This window comes from Podarcis pityusensis, assembly GCF_964106645.2.
Source record: "Podarcis pityusensis genome assembly, chromosome: 2".
Classification (NCBI taxonomy): Eukaryota; Metazoa; Chordata; class Lepidosauria; order Squamata; family Lacertidae; genus Podarcis; species Podarcis pityusensis.
The window spans coordinates 44,139,376-44,160,422 of NC_138029.1; the positions used below are offsets into that span (position 1 = coordinate 44,139,376).

Sequence of the window (21,047 nt, forward strand, 5' to 3'; positions counted from 1 at the left end):
GGTGAGGGAAGATCAGAGGCTTTTGGTTTAAAGGATAATAACTCCTGGCTCCCATAAGAGGGTCCATTTGATCAATCCACTACGTTTGCATCTGTTTATAAGATGCTGAACTGGACTTTTTGCATGGCAAGCAACCATAACAGGACTCCTTGCCCAGGCAAAGCCTGTATTCCTTGGAACAAAGTAATAGTTTGTGTGGGTCTTGGGAATGGCAAAAAAGCAAAAAAATAAAATAGAACTAAGCCTGGGGGAAATCCTGCTACAACCAATTTTTTTAGGGTAAGGTATAGGGGGCCCAGCTGCAGAAATACAAATTATGGAAAGTAGGCTATGATAGACACCTTACAAATAGAACTGCATACTTGGTATAGCATTTTTTATTTTTTATAGTATTGGTTTGGATGTAGGTAGGTTGGAGAATCTGCACAGGAACTCAAGGGAAAATATATGCTGCTAGGACACTTTTGAGACCGCTTAGTGTGCCATTCCAACATGTCACTCAGAGCATACCCATTGGAATTAATGACTGTGACTAAGATTGGTTGATAAATTTCAATGGACGGGATTTACCTAACCAGCCCCTCAGCAGAAGCACCACACAAGCTTGCCCCTGCACACCATGTCACACCCCAAAATTGGTTATTTTGGCAAGGTGTGCGCACATCAGAAGAACTCCCAGAATAGTACACAGGAGGAGAGGGAAATGATTCTATCCAAACAGCTGGAAGAGTGATGTTGACTTCCACCAAATATTTCCTGAGTAAAAGCCTGAGGGTGCCACTTAAGTCATTGGTACTTAAAAGGTAAACACGCATCCCTTTACGTCATTTTGCTACAGCAAATCATTCTGTGAACTACAGCAGGAACAGTTGCGAGCTCTTAAATAAAAGTCTCTTTCAGTACGCAAACTGCAGCTGCACCTGTCAGCCAAGCTTTAAGGTACAGGGGCTAGAGATGAATGTGTTGGTGTTGCCCACTGTGCGCAGACTGCATCTTTTAAAGCCCATCCATATCCTTTTGATGACATAACAGACACAGCAGAACTGTGCCAGCAGCTTCTACTTTGTAGTTTTACTTGAGCACACAGAAGAACCGGCTAACCATCATTACCAACAACCAATTTTGTTGTGGTTACAATAATAAAGCGTTCAATTAACAGAAGGAAGATGCCACCTGTCCCATGCTTCATAAGGGTAGGCGAAGAGTACAGAGCTAGCAGTTCAAATGGTTAAATCTCTTATCCAGGCCTGAACTGGTACCTAATTTTGAAGCAATTTACACCCATCATGCAGGACCCCAAACCATTGTCCAGTATATGCAAGTCTTTTAAATGTACACTGCAAATGTAGAATTTGGAGCTGGATACAGGATTCAGGCCTGACATGGAACTGCATTGCAGCATGTCATCTAAGGAACCAGTCTAGGCACCAATATTAAGGTGAAGTTGCTAGGGAAAGAGTTTTAGGGAAGATGAAGAAAGCAATTCACCACAAGCGCAAAGTTGTATTAGAACTGAAACCTATTTTGAGGAAATAAATATATTACATCCTGAACATATAAGCCCCCCCCCCCCCATTTTGAAACATGGACACAACAGCAGAAACTCAAGTTCATCTTTATTTTAAGAAACTAAGAAAAATCTATCATAATTTATCACCAACAATGTGCTACATTACAAAAGCAGTCACACACATGCAAACTTCAGGAGGGAGGGCGGGAAACCACACAGGGAAACCACACACCTTGTTACAGTTAATAAGGCTCCATTTCCAATGATATCACTACACAAAGCTACAGTTCCATCGAGTTGTAAGAGATACTCCCCAAACCCTGCATTCAAGGCACATGTAGCTGCATGGACAAGAGTTACCAAGAGGAAAACCATTTCTGAAGGCATGGAAGAGAAGGACCATATTGCCATGCAATGTTAGGTCTCACAGTTGGGCTACTTCCGCCATAGCAATTTGTAATGCCTGGGCACTTTCAGCCCCACAAGCAAGGCAGGGCTAACCAACATGGGCGCCTTGTCCCTACCTAGAAAACAAGCTTCTCCATCTCATGTAACATTTCCCTAGCAGCACTAATCTCTCAAGGTAATTGACTCAAGAATCCTAAATTCTGCCATCTCCATTGTAGCAGGCAGAAATGGAGGAAAGTAACGCGTCAAAGGCATCTCTACCTCTGCACTGCTCAAGAGTTTCTCTAGCAAGTGGTCCTGTGCTACGTGCCCAAGTATGCAGAGGTGAAGGAGAATTTTTTTTATTCTTTAAATCCCTGTGATGGGACATGGGTGTCCCACAACTGGCATGTGGGGTAAAGACGGTAATTTTGTCCCACTTAATACCAGCAAATGCTAGCAGGCCTTTACTAGAAAAAAAAGATGCAGTGTTTCATCGCCATTAAAGTCTGTTACAGCAGAGTCCCACAGTAAAAAGTGTCAATTGCATCTGTCCATCATCAAAGAAAGGAAGTCCCTGGGCATGGCATAGCTATCCCTGCAAAGCACCACAGGAAACCTGCAGGTTGCTACTGTTGTGCCAATACTGAGACAGGATAGCACAGGCACTGGCATTGCAATCTTGTCCACTTCTCTATACTGCTGAACTTTGGGTTCAAGCTCCCAGGAAGAAGACGCCCTGTACCAAACAATTCCCAAGCAGAATAATTCCCAAAGAGATTCTCATTATCCTTTTCCCTGGACAGGGTACGGATGTCTATGTAAAAAAAAACCAAGTTGATGGGCACTTGGATGGCAAACCACATACCAGCACAAGCCCTCCCACCAAACACACACACTTTGAAACCTGGGGCATGACCCGCTCCTGAGAAATACAGAAATGCCCAAAGACAGAGCAGTTCCTCCTCACTTGTAGATGCTCCCCCCCTTATGTCATTGGAGGGGCAATTTCATGTGTTGCTCTTTCAGGGGAAAGAGGTAGAAACGCCTTTCTCCCAAGAGCAAGCAATTTGCTGTAGAAGGGTTCCCTGTATCTGTAGTCAGCTATGAGAAATGAGGCATGTGAACACTTTCTGCCAACCTAGGAAAGGTCTGCCAGCCTTTGTAGCCATTAATTGCCAATAAATCCATGTGGAATTCCAAGGCCACATCAGTAACTGTATCAGACAGTTGCTTATCTATGGCTGGGGCAGCCCCCTGCCAAGTAGAGAAAGTATTGGTATGTCAACCAAAGGCAGAGGGGTGTGGTCGTCCCCCCCCCCAGCACTTACCAGGCGAAGTTGCGCAGGACTATCTCAAGTGTAGAAGCTGCCCCATATCACTGAAAACCCAAACAAAATGTAGAGGGGGTCCAGTGAGCTAAAAGCAGCTCAAAAGTGAATTTGCACTTTCTGGCAAGTGGCAAAAACAGCGGCTAAGCTACGGTAAAAGCCAATAGAGCAATCATCTCAGATAGTGTTTCTCATTAGCTGCCCAAGAGATCAGGAGAAGGGGAGGAGGAACACCCCCGCAGTTGGCTAACACTAGATTCTGAAGTCCCTACAGGAACGGCTGGATCGTACCTAAGGGGAAGGGTATTGGGGGGAGGGGGAAACAAGTCAAAATGCCCAAGGGAAACTTTCCATTTCCAAGGAAACAAATTCAGTGGAAGGTCTCCACTTCCACCACAGTCCAGTCCCCGTGCGGGGATGACATGTCCTCTGGGGAGAAGCTCGTCACAGAAGTGATGCTGGCACGCGATTCATCCAGAGGAGAGATCAGTTCGGTCCACTTGCCAATCTCTGCTTCGCTGCTCAGCGCCCCCTTCCCACCAGCTGCCCCGGAAGGGGCCTCCGCTGAGAAGAGAAGCGTCCGGCTGATCAGCTGCTGCACCATTGTGGCCTGGAAGCTTCCTAGGTGAAGAGCCTGGTCTCGGGACGCAGCGCGCAAATGGCGGCTCCCGTCCTCTTCGTCCGGGCCAGGAGTCTCAGCGCCACTTTCCACTTCATAGATAGTGGAGAGGATCTCTGACGGACAGGGTCCCCAGGGGAAGGGCAGGCCAGCCCCATTGTCACCTACAAACAGGGCAAGGAGCTTGGGTTGGAAAGAGTGGCCCTCAGGGTGGGGTGGTGACGAACAAAGAGGAAGGAACAGACAAGAAGAACACAACAGGAGAGCAGGGGAAGAAAGCCTGGGTTTACTTCTTTCTTTTTAAAAAGAAAACCTGAGATGCTTCTCAGCCTGGCAAAAGCTGCCTTCAAAGGTTGCTGTTATCTATTGACTGAACCCACCACCACTGCAATGCCTGGGCTGTGCAGAACCCTTTTGTTCAGATCGCCTACTTTATCTCCCTCTAGTGTTGTCCCATCCAGATATGGGGCCAGCTTAATGGACATACAACAGCTGTAAGAACTGCATGGGGACCTGGCTAGGGTGGCCTTTTGGGATTCCCAAGCAACTCCCCATTCACTCACGGTCCCTGTCAAACAGCCACTCCCGAGTTTCTCAAGATGATAGGTTGGGCAGGAGGGCAATTAATTCTTAAGAACTTCATTGGCTTTATAAAACTTAAGCTAGTTCTTAAATCAGTTATTTCTTCTCAACAGCACCTATATTTTCTGGAGTCCTGGTTGACCATTTTACTTAAAAAGCCAACCAGCAGCAGAAAGATGTATCCATCAAGGAAGTTGTAGTTAAGTTGCCAGTCAGCTCTGCCATTCTTTTGACAAAACAGAACACCCAATCATTCTTACTGGGGACCCAAGTATCTTTCGGCATGTGACCTTGTTAGTCCAGTAGGATTTCAACGTATTTTGCTCCCCCTAGAATGGCAATTAGTTTGAACACTCCCCCATTTCACTACACCTATCGCTTCTAAAGAGATCAACCTATGCTCTTCCTACCACTCTACAGAAGGTCACAAGGTTAAGGTATCATATTCCAAGATTACAACTGTAACAAAGCTGGTTTGCCTAGATCAGTTGCCTTAGCCAACTTCATAGACTACAGTGGCGGTGGGGGGGCTCATAGAATCCCCTGCTTGATGCTGGATTTTCTGAGCTAAAACATCTCCAGCAGAGGGCTGCCTAGCTTCTGCTCAAAGACCTCCATCCCCCTAGGGTTTGCTGCCATCAACAGGTTTCTCCTGTTACTTAAGCCTTAGGTCTAGTTCAGGCCTCTAGAGCAGCAGAGTGGGTTTTGCCCTCTTCCATGGTATTCAGTCCCATTTCTAGAAAACTCTCCTCCCTGCTAGCTGCATTAGAAGACGCCTGTTCAAATTTCAATTCCTCTTATATTTGATAAGGCGAGACTCACTTTAGGGGAGCTGCCTGCAAGACTAGTCTGAAGATTGCCATAAGTATAACCCCTCCCCACCAAATGCTCTGCAGAGCCTTTTTTTGGCAGGGCTTCATCCAGTTCATGAGAGAGAAGCAAATAGTGATGGGATCCCATAAAGAAAAATAACCTTCACGGAACAGGGAGACTCCAAGGTCACTAGAAGCAACTACTAGGCTCAAGGGCTGCTGAACAAGGCTAGGAAAGTGTATTGACCTTGATGGATTAAAATTCTACCCAGCTCTGCAAAATATTCCCATGATTCACTGCTGCCAATATGCCAGTCAGATTTGCCCCAGTTCATGTGCAAAGTCAACCAAGGTTTCTGGGCTACTCGAGCAACACAGCACACAAGAGGCAGCTCTCAATGACAGGGCTCCACATTGCGTCCCTAACACCTGAAAAATACGTGGACTGTCCTTGGCGAGATCTCAGAAGCAAAGCCACTTACAGCCACGTTCAGTTAGGGCTCTCCACTCTCTCCAAGCCCCCAACCCCCCCACCTCAAAACGGTAGGGAACAGATCTCCTGGAAAAACAAGACAGGCCAAATCAGATAGACAAAGTGATGCTTTATTCAACATATCAAGACTAAGAAGTTTACCCTTCTCAGAAAACACGCTAAAATACACACAGTTTCCCGCGAAGAAAAGGGGTTGTCGAGATTGGGGGGGGGGAGGTATCAAACACGAAGAGACAAAAAAAGTATGCCTGTTTGGCTAGAAACACAGATGGAACAGGTGCACATGGAAGGAGAGGGGCCGTCTTCCTTCCCTACAGGGTACTATTGCACATTGAGATACCACAGGTTGGCACTTTTGACACAGACAAGGCAGGTTTCCTCTATACGTTACCTGCAGCCAAGCTATAAGTGGCAGTGAAAGGCTGGGATGACTCTTCCCCCTGCCCTCCAGGCGTCTTCTGGGGAGCTGGCGAGGCCTGCAAAGAGTGCTGCTCCCAATCCACGGGGGCCTTGCTGCCGGTCTCTTTGGGGAGCTGGTCCTTGCTGCCCTCTTCGCTCTCGAGGGAAGAGAGGCCGGGGCTCTTCCCACAGCTGTCGGTGGAGTGGAGGTGGAAGGCGCCAAAGACGTCGCAAGAGGCGGCAGAGTTGGTGGAGGCTGGGGTCTCGGTGCCAGCGTCGCCGGAGCCCAGCTCGTCAGACTCCTCCACGGAGTGGGGCAAGGACGGCTTGCCCGGGAAAGATGTCGACAGGCACACGGCTGTTTTGGCGAAGCCCGGGTCCTTCAGGAGATCGGCGTCCAGCTCGGCTTCCTCCTCGGAGGACACGGTGGGCTCAGTGGGCGGGTCGCCAAGGACTTCGTCAGCAGGCAGGGTCTCCGCCTCATCGTCTCCCTTCTCCATGTGGATGCCCAGGTCCAGCTCGCCGGGCAGGTCCTCCAGGGGGCTCAGGAGCTGGTGGCAGGTCTGCTCCAGTTTCTCCTCCGACTTGGACTCTACCCCGGAGCTGCTGTCATAGTCCAGCAGTTCCTCGGGGGTGCTGGTCTCGCTGCTGCTCTTGCCTGCCAAATCGGGTCCGCTTAAAGTGCTGGACTTTGAAGAGGAGCCTCCCCTCTCCGGGGACTGGCTCGTGGTCAGCACTGTGCTACTCAGCAGCAAGTCTGGGAGCTCGGGGAGCTGGACGGGAGGCTCCTGCAGCAGCTCAAGGCTCCTCAGGGGCAGGGTCTGGGGTTTGTGCACCAACACCTGAGCCACACCGCTCGGAGAGAGCTCCCCTGAGAGATGGGGCCGGAAGCCTGGAGCTTCCCCCGCAGGAGCCTCCTCTTGGTTCAGGTTACCCCCACACGTTTCCAGGAGCACTGGATCATCACCGCCACCATCATCCACAGGGCCTCCAATTGCGGGATGTCCACCCAAACAACTGCACGGGTCGCTGTGGGCTACAGAAGGCTCTCCAGCAAATTCTGTGGGAAGCAAGCTTTCAGGGGTCTGGAGAGAGACTGGGGCCTGGTCCTGAACAAACTCACCGATTACAGAAGCTTTTGCTGCATGCAGAGGCTCCAGGAGTTCATCTTCAGTATAAATGGCAGCTGTTTGTGGCCTCTCAGCCTGTGGAGAAGTGACCACTTCCTGTGTTACGTCACCACATTCAGCCGCAAGCTCTAGTGGGCTCCTCCTCAGCCTCTCAGTCTCTGCCTCCACTGGGGCCCTGTCCACCTGCTGCTCCACCTCTGGGCTACGAGGCAGGCTTAAGACCTCATCCACTTCATGTTCGGCTGCCCAAGGCTCTGCCATACTTTCCAGGGGAGGACCTGCCTGGCTGAACGAGGAGGGCTGCTCCGCTGTGACGACAGACACCTCCGGTGCCTCTGCTGCCTGTGCCAGAGGTTTGGCAGTTTGGGCCTCTTCAAGCAACCCAAAATCTGGAACCAAGGACCCGGGAGAATGAAATCCTTCTACACAGCTTGGCATGGGGACATCTTCCCCAGTGGACACCGGGGTGCCGGGTGACGAGAGGTGGCTTATGCCTTCACAAGGCTCTTCCGCGTCAAGCAGTAAGTGCGGCTGCTCAACAGCCACTGGAACATCAAGGCGCGGAAAGACTTGCTCCTCTAAGTACTCAGAGTCTGTGCCTGCCTGCCTAGTCTGGGAAGATTCCAGCGTTGAAGTTTGGGAAGCAAGCCCCGAATCAACAGGAAGAGATGGTTCGTAAGTGCAAGCTGCCTGCAAGCCCAGTATTTCGTCACCAGGGACGTTCAGGACCTCAGAGGCGGCCAAATCATGTATCTCGTCATAATTCACATCTTGCGGAGGCAGAGAGACCCGAGGTGCCTTGAGGACTGCTGGATGCGTCTCGGTGGGAGAGGAAGAAACCGTCACATCTTGTGGGCTAGACGAAGCCAGAGGCGCCACAAGGACTGCTGGATGCATCTCAGTAGGGGAGGAAGAGTCCTTCACATCATCTGGACTGGACAAAGCCAAAGGTGTGACAAGGACCGCTGGATGCATCTCGGTGGGAGAGGAAGAGAACGTCACATCTTGCTGATCAAGCGAGGACAGGGGTGCCTCAAGAGTGGCTGGAGTTGGCACTTTCATGCTGGGATATGCAGCCCAGTCTTCCCCTTCCAAGCCCCCTGGCGCCAACTGCTCAGTCGCCGCTGCTTCCACCCTGCAGGTCTCAGACACTGCCTCTTGGGAGTCTAGCAAGGAAACAGTCTCTACCTCTGCTGCATGGTCTAATTGTTCTATGGGCCCTGCCTCTTCTATGGAGATGCTTTCTGCTTCACCAGTGCCCACCATGGCATGCCCTTCCTTGGCCTTCTGGACCTTCTTTGGAGAGGGGGCCTGCTCTTGGCTAGGAAGGGCATCTTTCTTGGGGAGCTTCTTGCCTGGACTGCCCCCTGCAGGAGAAGCCTTGGAAGCAGAGGCAGCAGCTCTTTGTGGCGTGGGCGGATGCGAAGTCCCACCAGCCGCCTTGGCAGGAGTTCTGGGCTTAGTAGACTCCGAGAACTTCTTCGACGAAAGCTTGGTATTCGGAAGGGCGGCCGCATTCCTTTGCCCGAGGTTTTGCTCGGACTGAGACTTTGAGCTTGGGAGTTTGGGGTGCCTGGAGGGGGCAGGCGGCATCTTCACAGCAGGGTTTGATCTTGAAGGCTTGGCCTTTGAGGTCGTGACAGCTCTGGAAGCATCTGGAATGACAAATAGTATTTTAAGTCCATTGCAGCGATTGCCAAAGCTGAGCCTCTCGCAACATGCGTCAATGCATGCTGGAAGATTTAAGCAGCCGAAGGTCTGATTCTCATGGCAGCTGCAATTCTGCTCCAAAGCCATAAACATTTACCCATTTTATGCCTGCCACCTGGTTTCAAACCAAACAACATAAAAGCCACAGTACCATCAACTAGGAATGCTTCGCTATGCACCACCCCCTACCCTAAAGCGATCTCCAACTGCTGCATCCCTTGCCTTATGGAGCCAGAATTTGGGTCACCTCAAACCCTCTTTGAAATAAGGCACCATTAGCTATAGTTTAATGCAGATATGCAATGCAGGATTCCCCATCTGATGTTGAACTGCAACTCCCACCATGTTGGATCACTGGTCGTGCTGCCTAGTGCCAATGGGAGTTGAAGTGCAACAACCTCTGGAGGGCACCAGGTTGAGGAAGGCTGGTGGAATGTATAGTCCCCCAACTAAGGTGGCAGCTCTCACTCTCAGAAAGTCCCTAACTAAAATCTCACTTCTACTATGAACTCACTAGGTGGGCTTCAGCAAGCAGCTTTCACCTGGAGGCATGCAACATGGAAATGCCAACCTATCTTCAGAGGATTGAAACTAGATACAGTTACGCGGGTTTCTTGACGTATAGAAGTGCTATATAAATGTCTCAATTTCCAGAGGGGCAGCTGTGTTAGTCTGATGCAGCAAAAGTGATGACGTGTACTTGTCCCATGCCTAAAAAACACGGGTCTGAGCAGTTTCCTCTCTTTAGCTTGGAATAGGAACAAATAGCAACCTGAAGAAAACCTGATTGCTGTTTGCACCAAAAGAGCTAAAGAGGGGACAAGAGCAGGACAAGAGGAAGTGTGGAAAAGCCCATAGACTTGAGCCTACTTCATGAGATGCATGTATGCTGTGTACTCTTGTGAAGATTTCCTCATTTCCTTGTTATCCCCCCAACTATACATATCCAAGATTCCACAGAATGTGGAACTTTTCCCTTTCTGCATTATGCTGTGGAAGGCTCAGAACTTCCCATAAGCCACGTAGGACATACGTATCTTCACATATACCTCTTTGTGTAGCCGGACTGCTTTTCTGCTGCGCTACTACAGCTTGACCAGCAGCTGGCACTGCCTGCTTAGGTTTCCCCACACCTTTGCCGTTGGCTGCGGTGCTATTGGCTGGTGGTCTGTTTAAGGCTGATGCAGTTGAATTCTTGGTCCCTGGCAACCAAGTTCTGAAACAGAAAGCAACAAGATTATGCAGGGGAGAGACTGTAGCTCAAGCCTTTCAAACACACAGAGGCCATTGGTGCCAGCATGCTGGTACGTTGGCACAAATGCTAGCACTTCCAAGTCTTTGGCAATTAGCTGTGACCAGAGTGGCAAGGTTATCCCTGACAAATGCCAGCCGTCAAGAGAAGTGTTCCAGTGAGAAAGCTATAAAATATAGATTTAAAAAATCAGATCACTTCCTCCGTTCTAGCCGCTCCTTGGGCCTGAAGCAGCTTCAGATCCTCAAAGCAAGTGGGGCGGGGGGGGGGAGAGGAAACATAAAATTAGCTGTGCTTCCCATTCCTCCACTTGTTTACAACATGCAAATCAGAGCCCTGGGGAAACGCAGAACCTTCCTGGAGAATATCCCCACCCCCGACTCTCCGGGCCTTGCCTCCAGTCATTTCCAAGATTAAAAAAGGAAATGCATAAAAGCAAATTAAAAGTAGGTAAATTTACCTCTACAACTGCTATTTCTCTGCCCACTGATTTCTTTTTGGTATACTGTACAGACTGCCCCAAAGGAAGTCGACGGGGCAAAATTCTGCCTGTAGATTTGCCTTAAGAGGACCTCTCATTTCTGAAGAGCTGGCAGAGTAAAGATAATTAAACTGATTCCTTTTTTTTAAAGTGTGGCACATCACCAAAACTGTATTTACTCTAGGCAAGGCAGCCTCTGCAGTACTTGCCAGCACAGTTCAAAATACTGCTTCAGTAACCATCGCTTTTAGCAGAGAACTGCCTGCTCCAATGCGCAGTGGGGGAAGCACTGTACACAAGGCGATTGTGGGCCACATTTTCCTTAATCAGAATGGAAACTACACTTTGGTTGAGTTGGTTCAGGTACTGCACTGTTGCTAAGTGCACCCTATCAGTCTATTCAGAGACTGCAGAGGTAGGACCCACAAAACAGCAGATCCACAAAAACAGTACATGTGGTCATCTATGGGGTGCATCGTTGAGTGGGAGGTGCACATTTTTTGTCGTTGCTATGGTGGTGTTCAAGAAGCTGGCAGCCCCCCTGCCAATCACTCATCACATTACAGACCCACATCCCAGTGTCCTCTGCACCTCTGTTCTCTTACTTCCTTCTAACGGAAGCAGGGCTGCATCTACTCACTAGGACACGAGTCCTTTGGGCCCTTCAATGTTGCTGAACTACAACTCCCATCAGGCCCAGCGAGCATGGCCAACAGTCAGGGATGATGGAAGTTGTAGTTCAGCAACGTCCAGAGGGCCAAAGGTTCCCCACACCTGCACTAGGATGACAAATAGCCACTGTGGTGCCAGTGGACAGTGCTGGACTCTGGTCAGTCACCCACTCAGCCTGGCCTGCCTCCTAGGACTGCTCCTGGGACAAAAGTACATGCTTTGCATGTACTGTATTAGGTACCATACCCAGCATCTCCAGGCAGGCTGGGAAAGATCCCTCCCTGCGACCCTGAACTGATGCTGCTAGTCAGTGTTGGCAATGCTGAGGTGAATGGACCAGCGGTCTGACTCACAGCTCCCTGCGCTCCTCCGTTCCATACCTGGGGGGCTTTGTCTGTTCGGGTTTCTTGACTTTCGTGGAAGTTGCCTTTGGTGCTACAGAAAGAGCAAAGAAGATACTTGCCTTAAGTAAACAGCTGATTAAAGCACAGAACAAACTATCAGAAGAGCCTAGCTGGATAAGCATGAAAGAGCTATCAAGTCGCCAGCAGAACAGGGAAGGCTCCTGGAACCTCATTTCTCTACCAGGTTTGAGTACATGGTGAGTGATTATCACAGCCAGGCCTGTGCACATATTTGCAAGGTATACAAGTGGAAACCGGGGGGGGGGGGGGATTACTAGGGGGTTTTAGGTGGGGGGCAGGGAGGAAGGACCCTTCAGTTAGCCGCATAGTTCCATGTTGTTCCCAAAATTTGGCACAATTTGGGGAGGGAGGGTATATGGGAAGTTTCCATTGAGTTAAGCTGTGTTTGAGAGAACCTGGCCCAGATCACAGCCTTCTCTAGACAAGCATGTCTAGGAACAAACCTCAAAGGTGCCATGCAATGTCTTAAGGGGCTTAGCACAGCTTTAATAACCCCCTGCTGAAGAGTTAGGCTGGCAATCCATACCTGAAGCCGTCACCTGCGTTTCCACTTTTGTGGGTTTCTGCTGCACCTCCTTCTCCTGACCGATCCTTTCTGAAGTCTTTGGCCTGCTGGGTCTGTCCCCCATGACCTTTTTCACTGCCCCCTTAGCAGACAAGTTGGTGGCAGTACTGGCCTTGGCCACTGGCTGCTTCGTCTGCAACACGGGGGGCTTCCTGGCTGCTCCATTGCTGAGCATTCTGGGGGCACCGCAAGGAACTGTAGGAGGACGACTTGTAGTGGCTCCTGGCTGCTTCCTGCCAGGGACCTGCACTGGAGCCCGAGGGCTCCTGCTGGGTGTTTGCTTTGCTGCAGGTGGACAGGCAGCCCGGGCTCCTTTACTGGCCGTTGCCACGCCATTCAGCCGTGGAGCTGGGTCTCCGCCAGCAGCACCATTGTCATCCATCTTTGCACCGACTGACACTGGGCAGGCTGTCCGTATCTCTCTGAACCGCTAGGCCAGGTGCAGGGCTCCGTTTTCACCTGCAACCTGAAAAAGAGGACCACCAACACTTTGTGTGGAACCCCACCCCAATGAAGCTCTGCGGGGATTGTGTGTAGTATTGCAGATGACTCTCACATCCCGTTGGTTCAGCAAGCTGAACCTAGCTGCTTCGGATGCAAAAAGCCAGCACTGACTATATACACAAAAGCATTCATATGCAGCCATCTAGTCACATGAAACTATCTGCAGCTTGTTGCCAAAAGCTTTCAGAGAGGTGGATTCTACGTTGGTGGACTGCAAAGAAAAGCATGAAAATCCACGCAGTACAAAACTAATTTTCTAGGGATGCCAAAGTCACAGTGGCAGCTGCCTTATGTTGGAGTCTTACTGGTAAGTCAGAACAGTCAAGCAACAGTTGCGTTGCTAGGATCCACCTAGCAAGGCCACAAGGCCAATGTTGTGTTGTTCATTAGATTGGCCCTATTTCTGCCACTGTGCAGTCCCCTTTGTAGAGCAAAGTGACAAATCAGGAACACTGCCGCCCAGAGAGCAGTATTTGCCCATGGCTGGCAACTATTTTAGCAGCCTACTTTGCAACTCCCAGCAAAAAAGAAGAAAAAGTGTTCCATCAAAACCACAGAGCACTCAAGCTTGGGGGATGTGGTGAGAAAGAAAACCAAATCCACCAGCAGAAGGAGAACCTGATATTCCTCACCATGCTCTGCTCCCTATGCCTCCCCAACTGACTTATTGGTGGAAGAGCAGCTGGCAGGGACAGGCCAAGACAGAGTATAACTTGAAAGGAGGACCCTTCCCAGATGGCATCCAATGGACTGTCAAGGCATTTAAAAGATCACTACAAAATTTACAATCACTACTGTAGCTGAAATTTATATTCAACAATAAATCCTACGCCGCAAAACCAAGGCAGCTCATAGAGCCATACTATTAGATAATTAGATCTCCTATCGAAGCCCTTTCCAGTATGACCAAAGAGAGGAAGTTATTTTAAACATGTCTTAGCTTTGGAGGGTGGGGTTTTTTTTTTAAGGGATTTGTTGAAGACAGTTCAATTCCTGCCTCTAAACTGAGGAGAGGATCAAAACTTTACAAGGAAAGTTGAAGTGCCTCTGAGACAAGGTGAACAGCAAAACAGAAGATGCAAATTTGTTTCAGCCAAATGCCTCACTCTTACACACACTTGCTTGGAGCCTATTTAAAATGCAAGGTTTATCCACATTGATTATCCAGGATTGGCATGTAGCATACAAAAGAGCTGAAGGCCTTACGCAACTGCCATGCACTGAATCTTGGGTTGATTTGACGAGAGCAGCCTCCGCCAACAAATCAGCCCCTGCCAGCACAGAACGCTGGCTGCAGCCGAAAGCAACTGGAGGGTTCCAGGTCAGGAGAGTTCACCTTGGGTGCACCTGATGCAGCTTGCACAGCAGGTTTGGGACCAACCAAGCTTTGTTGCCAGTGGTAATTTTGCACCCGGGCAGAAGTGTGATGAACTGTGGCTGCAGAGGCTACAATACATGATAGCACTCCTCTCCAGGGGAGAGGGCAGAAGACAAGGGGGCGGGCTGCCAAGCCACGTGGTCCAAAGTTGACACTACCAATGCTCTATTTTCCTGTGCAGGAAGTGAAAGACTAACTGGCCCTTGGCAGCCTCTGCACAGTCTTCCCAGGCAGTAAGTGTCATAGAATACTTTGCCCGCTGCCCATGAACTGACAGAGCTGACTTAGGTAGATAGGTCTCAAGTCACCCACTGACTTAGAGAGGCTCTTCCACCTATATCCTAGGGCACCCAATGGTCCACCAGCAGATCACATTACTTTCTGCCCACTCTAGAGAAGCCATATGCAGAAAGCTTCAGTGACTGCTGACAGCTATTAGATCATGAAGGCAGTTCCCAGGGTCATTTCCATTCTGCTCTTAGAGCACAAGGCAATGAGGGGGCTACGGGTAGAGTCTTCACCCATATTTGCTTATTCAGCTGGTTGTTTTAAAGCCCTAACTGAACATCCAGGACATTTAGCCACTCCTATGCTGAAAAGAATGGTTAACTTTTAACCCATTGTTTGATGTGGGAGAGAAAGATGCAGAAACAGCACCCTATTTGCAAAAAGCACATTTGTTCAATGCAACAAGAATGAACTTTATGGGACCAACCCCTTAAGTCACACTTGACACAACACCTCTCCATGTAAATAACCTTCCCAGTCAATATCAGCTATTGCCAAACAGTTCTGATAGGGAACTTTTGCCCTCCCACCCTATTATCTTAAGAGGTCATTTTGTTTTAATACTGTACTTTGGTTTCTCCTGACCTTCTTGTCTCCTGCATGGTCAAGTTTCAGTTTCACTTTCTGCTTGCTAAAAGTGTGTACCCTCCAAATTCCCTTATACAGTGGTGCCTCGCAAGACGAAATTAATCCGTTCCGCGAGTCTCTTCGTCTTGCGGTTTTTTCGTCTTGCGAAGCACGGCTATTAGCGGCTTAGCGGCTATTAACGGCTTAGCGGCTTTAAGAAAAAGGAAACAAACTTGCAAGAACTCGCAAGGCGTTTCGTCTTGCGAAGCAAGCCCATAGGGAAATTCGTCTTGCGGAACGACTCAAAAAACGGAAAACTCTTTCGTCTAGCGAGTTTTTCGTCTTGCGAGGCATTCGTCTTGCGGGGCACCACTGTATATGCATATACTGCATATGCAGTTCCTTGGAGTATCACAGAAGCTAGCCATTTAACTTTTAAGTCATAACCAGCCTCTAATTTTTATTTTCCATATTGTTTTGTTAATGAAAACAACTTGACATTTTAAAAGCCAGCAGAGCTAAGTGTTGTTCATGCTACAGTCGAACTCTTTGAAATCTCTTACACACACCCTGCCCAAAATTGTATTTACACTCTACCCCCACCCTTCTACTGCCAACCATGAGTAGCTTTCAACTGTCTCAAATAGCTTGTTCGATTGTTTATAACCCACCGCAACATCCTGGCATGTTTATAATTCTGCATCACCCAAAGCTGCAAAGCGTATGTTTCAGTCCACATCTGAGCCCGAGGCAGGCCCATGGGAAAACCTGCTTCTTTTCTAGCCCTTGAATGCTGCTGCACACTCTCTTAAACTTTCCAGCTACATTAGACACTCAACCCTCCCCCCTCTGCTCTTTCCTTGAAGCCATAAGAAGTGCAAGGGAGCTGCAGCCCCTCCACCCCCATCACACCTGCCCCAAAGCAAGAGAGTTAGATCATTCCAACAGTCACCCATTCACTTTTGGTTTTTTGTTTGTTCCAATTATTGTCCCAGGAGGAAGAGCTCTGCTAGCAAGCCTATAATTTCTCTTCTGGTTTTGGAGATGGTCATTATGTTCCCCAGCTACAACCTTGCCGATCCGCTTTAATTACACAAAGTAAGTACCAGGGAGAGAGATCTAGAAGCATCAGTGTGCAAAGACACAGTTACATCTGCTTAGCTATCCCAAGCCATTGTCTTCCCCCCAACACAATCATCCATGACTTCTGCTTCCTGTTAGGTTAGGTAAAGGGACCCCTGACCATTAGGTCCAGTCATAGCCGACTCAGGGTTGCGGCGCTCATCTCGCTTTACTGGCCGAGGGAGCCGGTGTACAGCTTCCGGGTCATGTGGCCAGCATGACTAAGCCGCTTCTGGCGAACCAGAGCAGCGCATGGAAACGCCGTTTACCTTCCCGCCAGAGCGGTACCTATTTATCTACTTGCACTATGACATGCTTTCAAACTGCTAGGTTGGCAGGAGCAGGAACTGAGCAACGGGAGCTCACTCCATTGGGGGGATTCGAACCGCCGACCTTCTGATCGGCAAGTCCTAGGCTTTGTGGTTTAACCCACAGCGCCACCCACGTCCCTGTTAGGTAGGTGATTAGATTAGCAGACATCTCTCCCATTTAAAAACTCACCTGATTTGATGCATACTCCCCAAACTTATTTCCATCTTATAATTGAACTTTACCTCACCAGTGATTTTCCTTATTCTTCAGTGTTCATGCACTGCCCTTCCTTTGCACACTTCTGTAGCAACATCCTTTCACTAGCAGATGGTCCGTACACCTTGCCCTAAAGGGTTTTATTCATTCATCTCCATCCCAAAAAGGCTTTGCCTTTCCTCTAGAGCAGAGTTCAGCAAGCTTTCAGCAGGGGGCCGGTCCACTGTCCCTTAGACCTTGTGGGGGGCTGGACTATATTTTGGGAAAAAATGAATGAATTCCTATGCCCCACAAATAACCCAGAGATGCATTTTAAATAAAATCACACATTCTACTCATGTAAAAACACACTGATTCCTGGACTGTCTGCAGCCTGGATTTAGAAGGCAATTGGGCCGGATCCGGCCCTCGGGCCTTAGGTTGCCTACCCATGCTCTAGACTAGCCCATTTCTGCATCTCTCAGCCATCCATCTAAAAGTCACTAGGTCACCTGGATTCCCCACCCCCATTTTTTTTTACTTTATTTCCTGTGGGATTTTTCCTGGAAGGGTAGCCTCTTTCCTAGAGAGGAGCTAATCCAAGCGGGGGCGGGGGGAGGCTATTTCTGTTGAGTACAAAGCCTTAATACAAACTTTTTTCCCCCCCATTTTAGAGACAGCCTCCTTTACGTGTATACTGTGACGGAGAAAGGAACCCCTTTGTCCACTGTCAACTACATGGGACCCTATGAATGGTGAGATAGTTGACATTTGTTCTTCCAATAACCAGCTGAGAGAGATTTGGTTCAGTTTGCCTTTCCTGCAAAAAGGCAGCCTCAATTTCATTTTATCTTTTAAATGGATTCATCCAGCAGTACCAGGGAAAGCCTATTCACTCTCACAAAGAAGCACAGGGTGGGGCTGTGTGTTCATACGAGATGGTAGCTCATCACCACTGCAAATCCCTCCCTTAACAAAGGAAAGGGCCTGCACATCTTAGGAATTGGTCCCTCCTGGTTTCATGCGAGACTTTTTAGGGATGGGAGCCACTTCCCCCTGTGGCCCCTGACATTATGGAGGCTTTGTGTTTTTGTTTGTTTATATATAAAATAAACCTCGCTTTTTCAGTACCGACGCTTTTAATGCACTTGTAGCCTTAGCTCGCTTCAATCAGCTTGCTGGGAAAAAACCCTTTCACATCACGCCTTTTTTAAAAAGGAAAAAATGCCCTTACTGCACCCAGAGAAAGTGCAACAACAAGAATAGCCACCAACGGGTACAGCAAATGCAGTGTGCAGCTCCCCTCTCCGAGGGTGACGAGTTGGTCGGAGGGGGAGAGCGGACGGGGCTAACACAGCAGATTCTGCCCCGAAGGCTTCACGAAGCCCAGAGAAGAGCCTGGGATCCAGCTCCCAGTCTTCCCTTTGGCCGGGAGGATCCATTCAAAAACTGCCCAGCCTAACAAAAAAGCCAACACCCCGCCCCGCCCCTCCAGATCAGGGCTGTTCGCTCAGTCCGCTTTGCACCTGCCGGCGCCATGTGCACCGGAGCCCCACACGCCCCCCCCCCCGCTTCCCCCAAATAAGCTGACCCCCAGCACGTGGGAAACCGGGGGAAGAGAAGCAACCCGCCCTGCCCAACCGTGGGGGGGGGGGGGAGGAGAGCCGCCCAGACCCTCTCCGCTCCGCGCGCAGTTCCCAAAGCTCCGGCCAGGCGCCGCCCGCCGCCGGAACTCCCGGCGCCACTCGACGGCTGTTACCTCGCTCGCTCGCTCGCGGCGCGCCGGGAAGCCGAGCCAACCGTCCCTCGGCCGCTCCAGCAAGCGAAGGAGCCCTGGGGGGCTTTTGTCTCCGGGCAGGGGACGCTGCCGGCCGGCCTGGGCGTCGCTGCTGCTGGTGCTGTTGCTGCCGGCGGCGGCGCCTGCCCTGGGCGTGTGTGGCCGGAGGGCTCGAAGGAAGGCGGAGTGGAGGAGAAGGCGGCGGCGGCGGCGGCAGCAGCGCCAGAGACGCACAAAGTAGGCATGGGGAAAGGGGCGGGGCGGGAGGGAGAGCAGAAATGCCCCTCTCAATTACCTGGCCAGCCAATGGCAGCGCCGGTTGGGGTTTGGAAGGGATGATGTCACTCTCGGGGGGCGAGGCTGGCGCTGCGCGGATCAATTGTGTCTTCGGCTGCGCCGCCGGCAGCTTTTATGGCCCCCGCCCCGCCCCCGCCCATGTGGCAGCTGGTTAATAGCAATTCAGCCGCGGGGGGGGGGGAGTGTTAACCCTCCGCCTGCCGGAGCGCTGATAGCGAGCCTGCTACTGTCAGAAGAGGACACACGGGGCTGGTTCACACGTGCGCGGATATACCCCCCCTCCTGAACTGAACGTGTGAACTGGTTTTACTGAAAAGAGTTGTTCGAGCAGGGGCCGACCCGGGGTGGCAGGACCCTGCCTGGGTCAAAGGGGCCCTTAGTGGGCCCTCCTGGCAGACCGGGCTGGCCCACCCTCCCCATCCCCAAGCAGGCTCACTGTCTGGCAGTGGTACTGACAGGAGCACCAGCCAGGCCTGCACAGCTTTACTTGCCTGCTGTTGCCCTTTCCCGTTTCCGCACCATGAGGATATTCTGGAGGGCCACAGTCTCCCCATCCACCATCTGTACTGTAGCCTTCTGAAACAAGATTTTGTTCCAGTTCCTCAGACAGTGATCTCATCCGAAAGATTTGCCTTAGGCGTTCTAAAAACTATAATATCCACAGAATGAAGAGACAGAATTGGAAAGGCTGGAGTGATCTACTACAGGACAGACCCAGAAGAAAAAGCAACTGAACACAACATTTTGTCAAAGGAACCAGCCCAAACTGTTCCTTTAAAAAAAGCCCAACAATTTTGGTGGTTTCCTCAATAACTTTTGGGGTGTCCTGGTTTTTACTTTTTGAAATATGGTATGGTATCAGCTGCCAACAATGCCTTCCTAGTGTCTGTATAGGACAAATAAGCAAGGACCCACAGTTAAGAATAAATGGGCACAATGCTTCATATTTTTTTTAAGGCAGCATAAGCTAGTGGGAAGATATTTCATTTTCTCAGGACACACTGCTGCTGACCTGAAAATCACCAGCATTTAACAACAGCAAAAACTTTTACGAGGACTCCAGTGCGAAATTGCTGGATTAGAATTTATGAGCAAGTTTAATCCTATGTATTCAGATCAGGAATTTCTGTCTCATGATCTCTTGTATTTCATGACCTTTTGGCCCAGTTGTTCACAATTGTTTTCTCTATAGCCATGTATCTGAATATATGTTTGATGAACTGGGCTCTAGTCCACCAAGTCTTATGCTACAATAAATTGGAGACTCTTCAAGGTGCCACAAATCTTTCTGGTTGTTGTGTTGTGTTGTGTTTTGTTTTTAATCAACATGCCATCAGCCTATGTGCTTTGTGGCAACAGAGTCCAAGTGGCTTACACACCCTGCTATATTTTACATCATGCTACTTCTGAGGGCTGCTTTCCAAAATCAGCTGAAAACACACCACTTAATATAGCACTATATTATCTAGCACTGCCCACCCCCATGTCCAGCATTTTCTTTCATGTTTGCTCAGACCTGCAACTTGCCTTAGGGCCTTCTTCGCAGCGTGCATCCTGATGGTGGACAAACTAATTTGGATTGTATTTGCAGGTTGCAGCTCCTGAGTTACATGCTGCATGGTGTGGTTGCAGAAAGGCCTGGTGATGAAGTGGTCTTCATCCTTCCTTAGCCGACAAGGAGTAGTGAGGATTATTATGGGAAGAGTTGTCCTGGCCTTCAGAATGAAAACTTGCTTCTGACAGCTAATTCCAGAGGTGGGTGCTTCTTGCTTGCCTCTAATCTCCTCTGTGTTTTTTAATTTTTTGTTTACTTTAGGAGTGAAAATGCTGGATCTTAATACTAGGGGAAGAGCAGGGCTAGCCCAAATCATTTTGCTGCCTCAGGCAAAGGGCAAAATAGTGCCCCTCCCCTTCCCACGTACAGAATTCAACAGCACTGGAGACGAACCTGAGTTCCTCAAGACTCATAATGGCTGTGTGTGTTGGCTTTTTCTGTATCCAGAATCTCTCCTTCACTGTCAGCTGTACTCATTAATCACCACCACCCTGAAGTCCCTTCATTAGTCCCCCAGAACTTAGCCTGGATCAGAGTATGTCTTATGTAATAATTGTTTAATTTTATAAAAACCAAACAAAGATTTCCATATATGCATGTATCTGCAAAATATAAAACCACTGAACCTTTTCATTTTAATACATAGATCTCTTTAAAATAAAGCCCACTATTCATTAGATGAAT

General features: G+C 49.5%; 1 protein-coding gene and 1 long non-coding RNA gene across 7 annotated transcripts; one reads left to right on the forward strand and one right to left on the reverse strand.

Annotated features, from left to right (window-relative positions):
• Nucleotides 1-1,632: 1,632 nt before the first annotated feature.
• LOC308469292 (uncharacterized protein) lies at nucleotides 1,633-19,478 on the reverse strand. 6 transcript variants are annotated; one of them, XM_080991503.1, is made up of 6 exons: nucleotides 18,494-18,665; nucleotides 12,330-12,834; nucleotides 11,732-11,813; nucleotides 10,107-10,189; nucleotides 6,126-8,918; nucleotides 1,633-4,011 (listed from the first exon to the last, which is right to left on the reverse strand). In XM_080991503.1, the coding sequence occupies exons 2-6, from the start codon at nucleotides 12,748-12,750 to the stop codon at nucleotides 3,599-3,601; spliced, it is 3,792 nt and encodes a 1,263-aa protein (XP_080847629.1). In that variant the 5' UTR covers nucleotides 12,751-12,834; nucleotides 18,494-18,665; the 3' UTR covers nucleotides 1,633-3,598. The 6 variants fall into 6 exon arrangements, with proteins under 6 accessions (XP_080847629.1, XP_080847627.1, XP_080847630.1 ...); XM_080991501.1 differs by lacking the exon at nucleotides 18,494-18,665 and adding an exon at nucleotides 18,807-19,478 and having other exon boundaries at nucleotides 1,634-4,011; nucleotides 10,023-10,189; XM_080991504.1 differs by having other exon boundaries at nucleotides 1,634-4,011; nucleotides 11,759-11,813; nucleotides 18,494-18,661.
• Nucleotides 18,616-20,091, forward strand: LOC308469295. Its single transcript, XR_013982079.1, has 2 exons — nucleotides 18,616-18,748; nucleotides 19,473-20,091. It is a non-coding gene; the product is annotated as an uncharacterized lncRNA (long non-coding RNA).
• The last annotated feature ends 956 nt before the right edge of the window (nucleotides 20,092-21,047 follow it).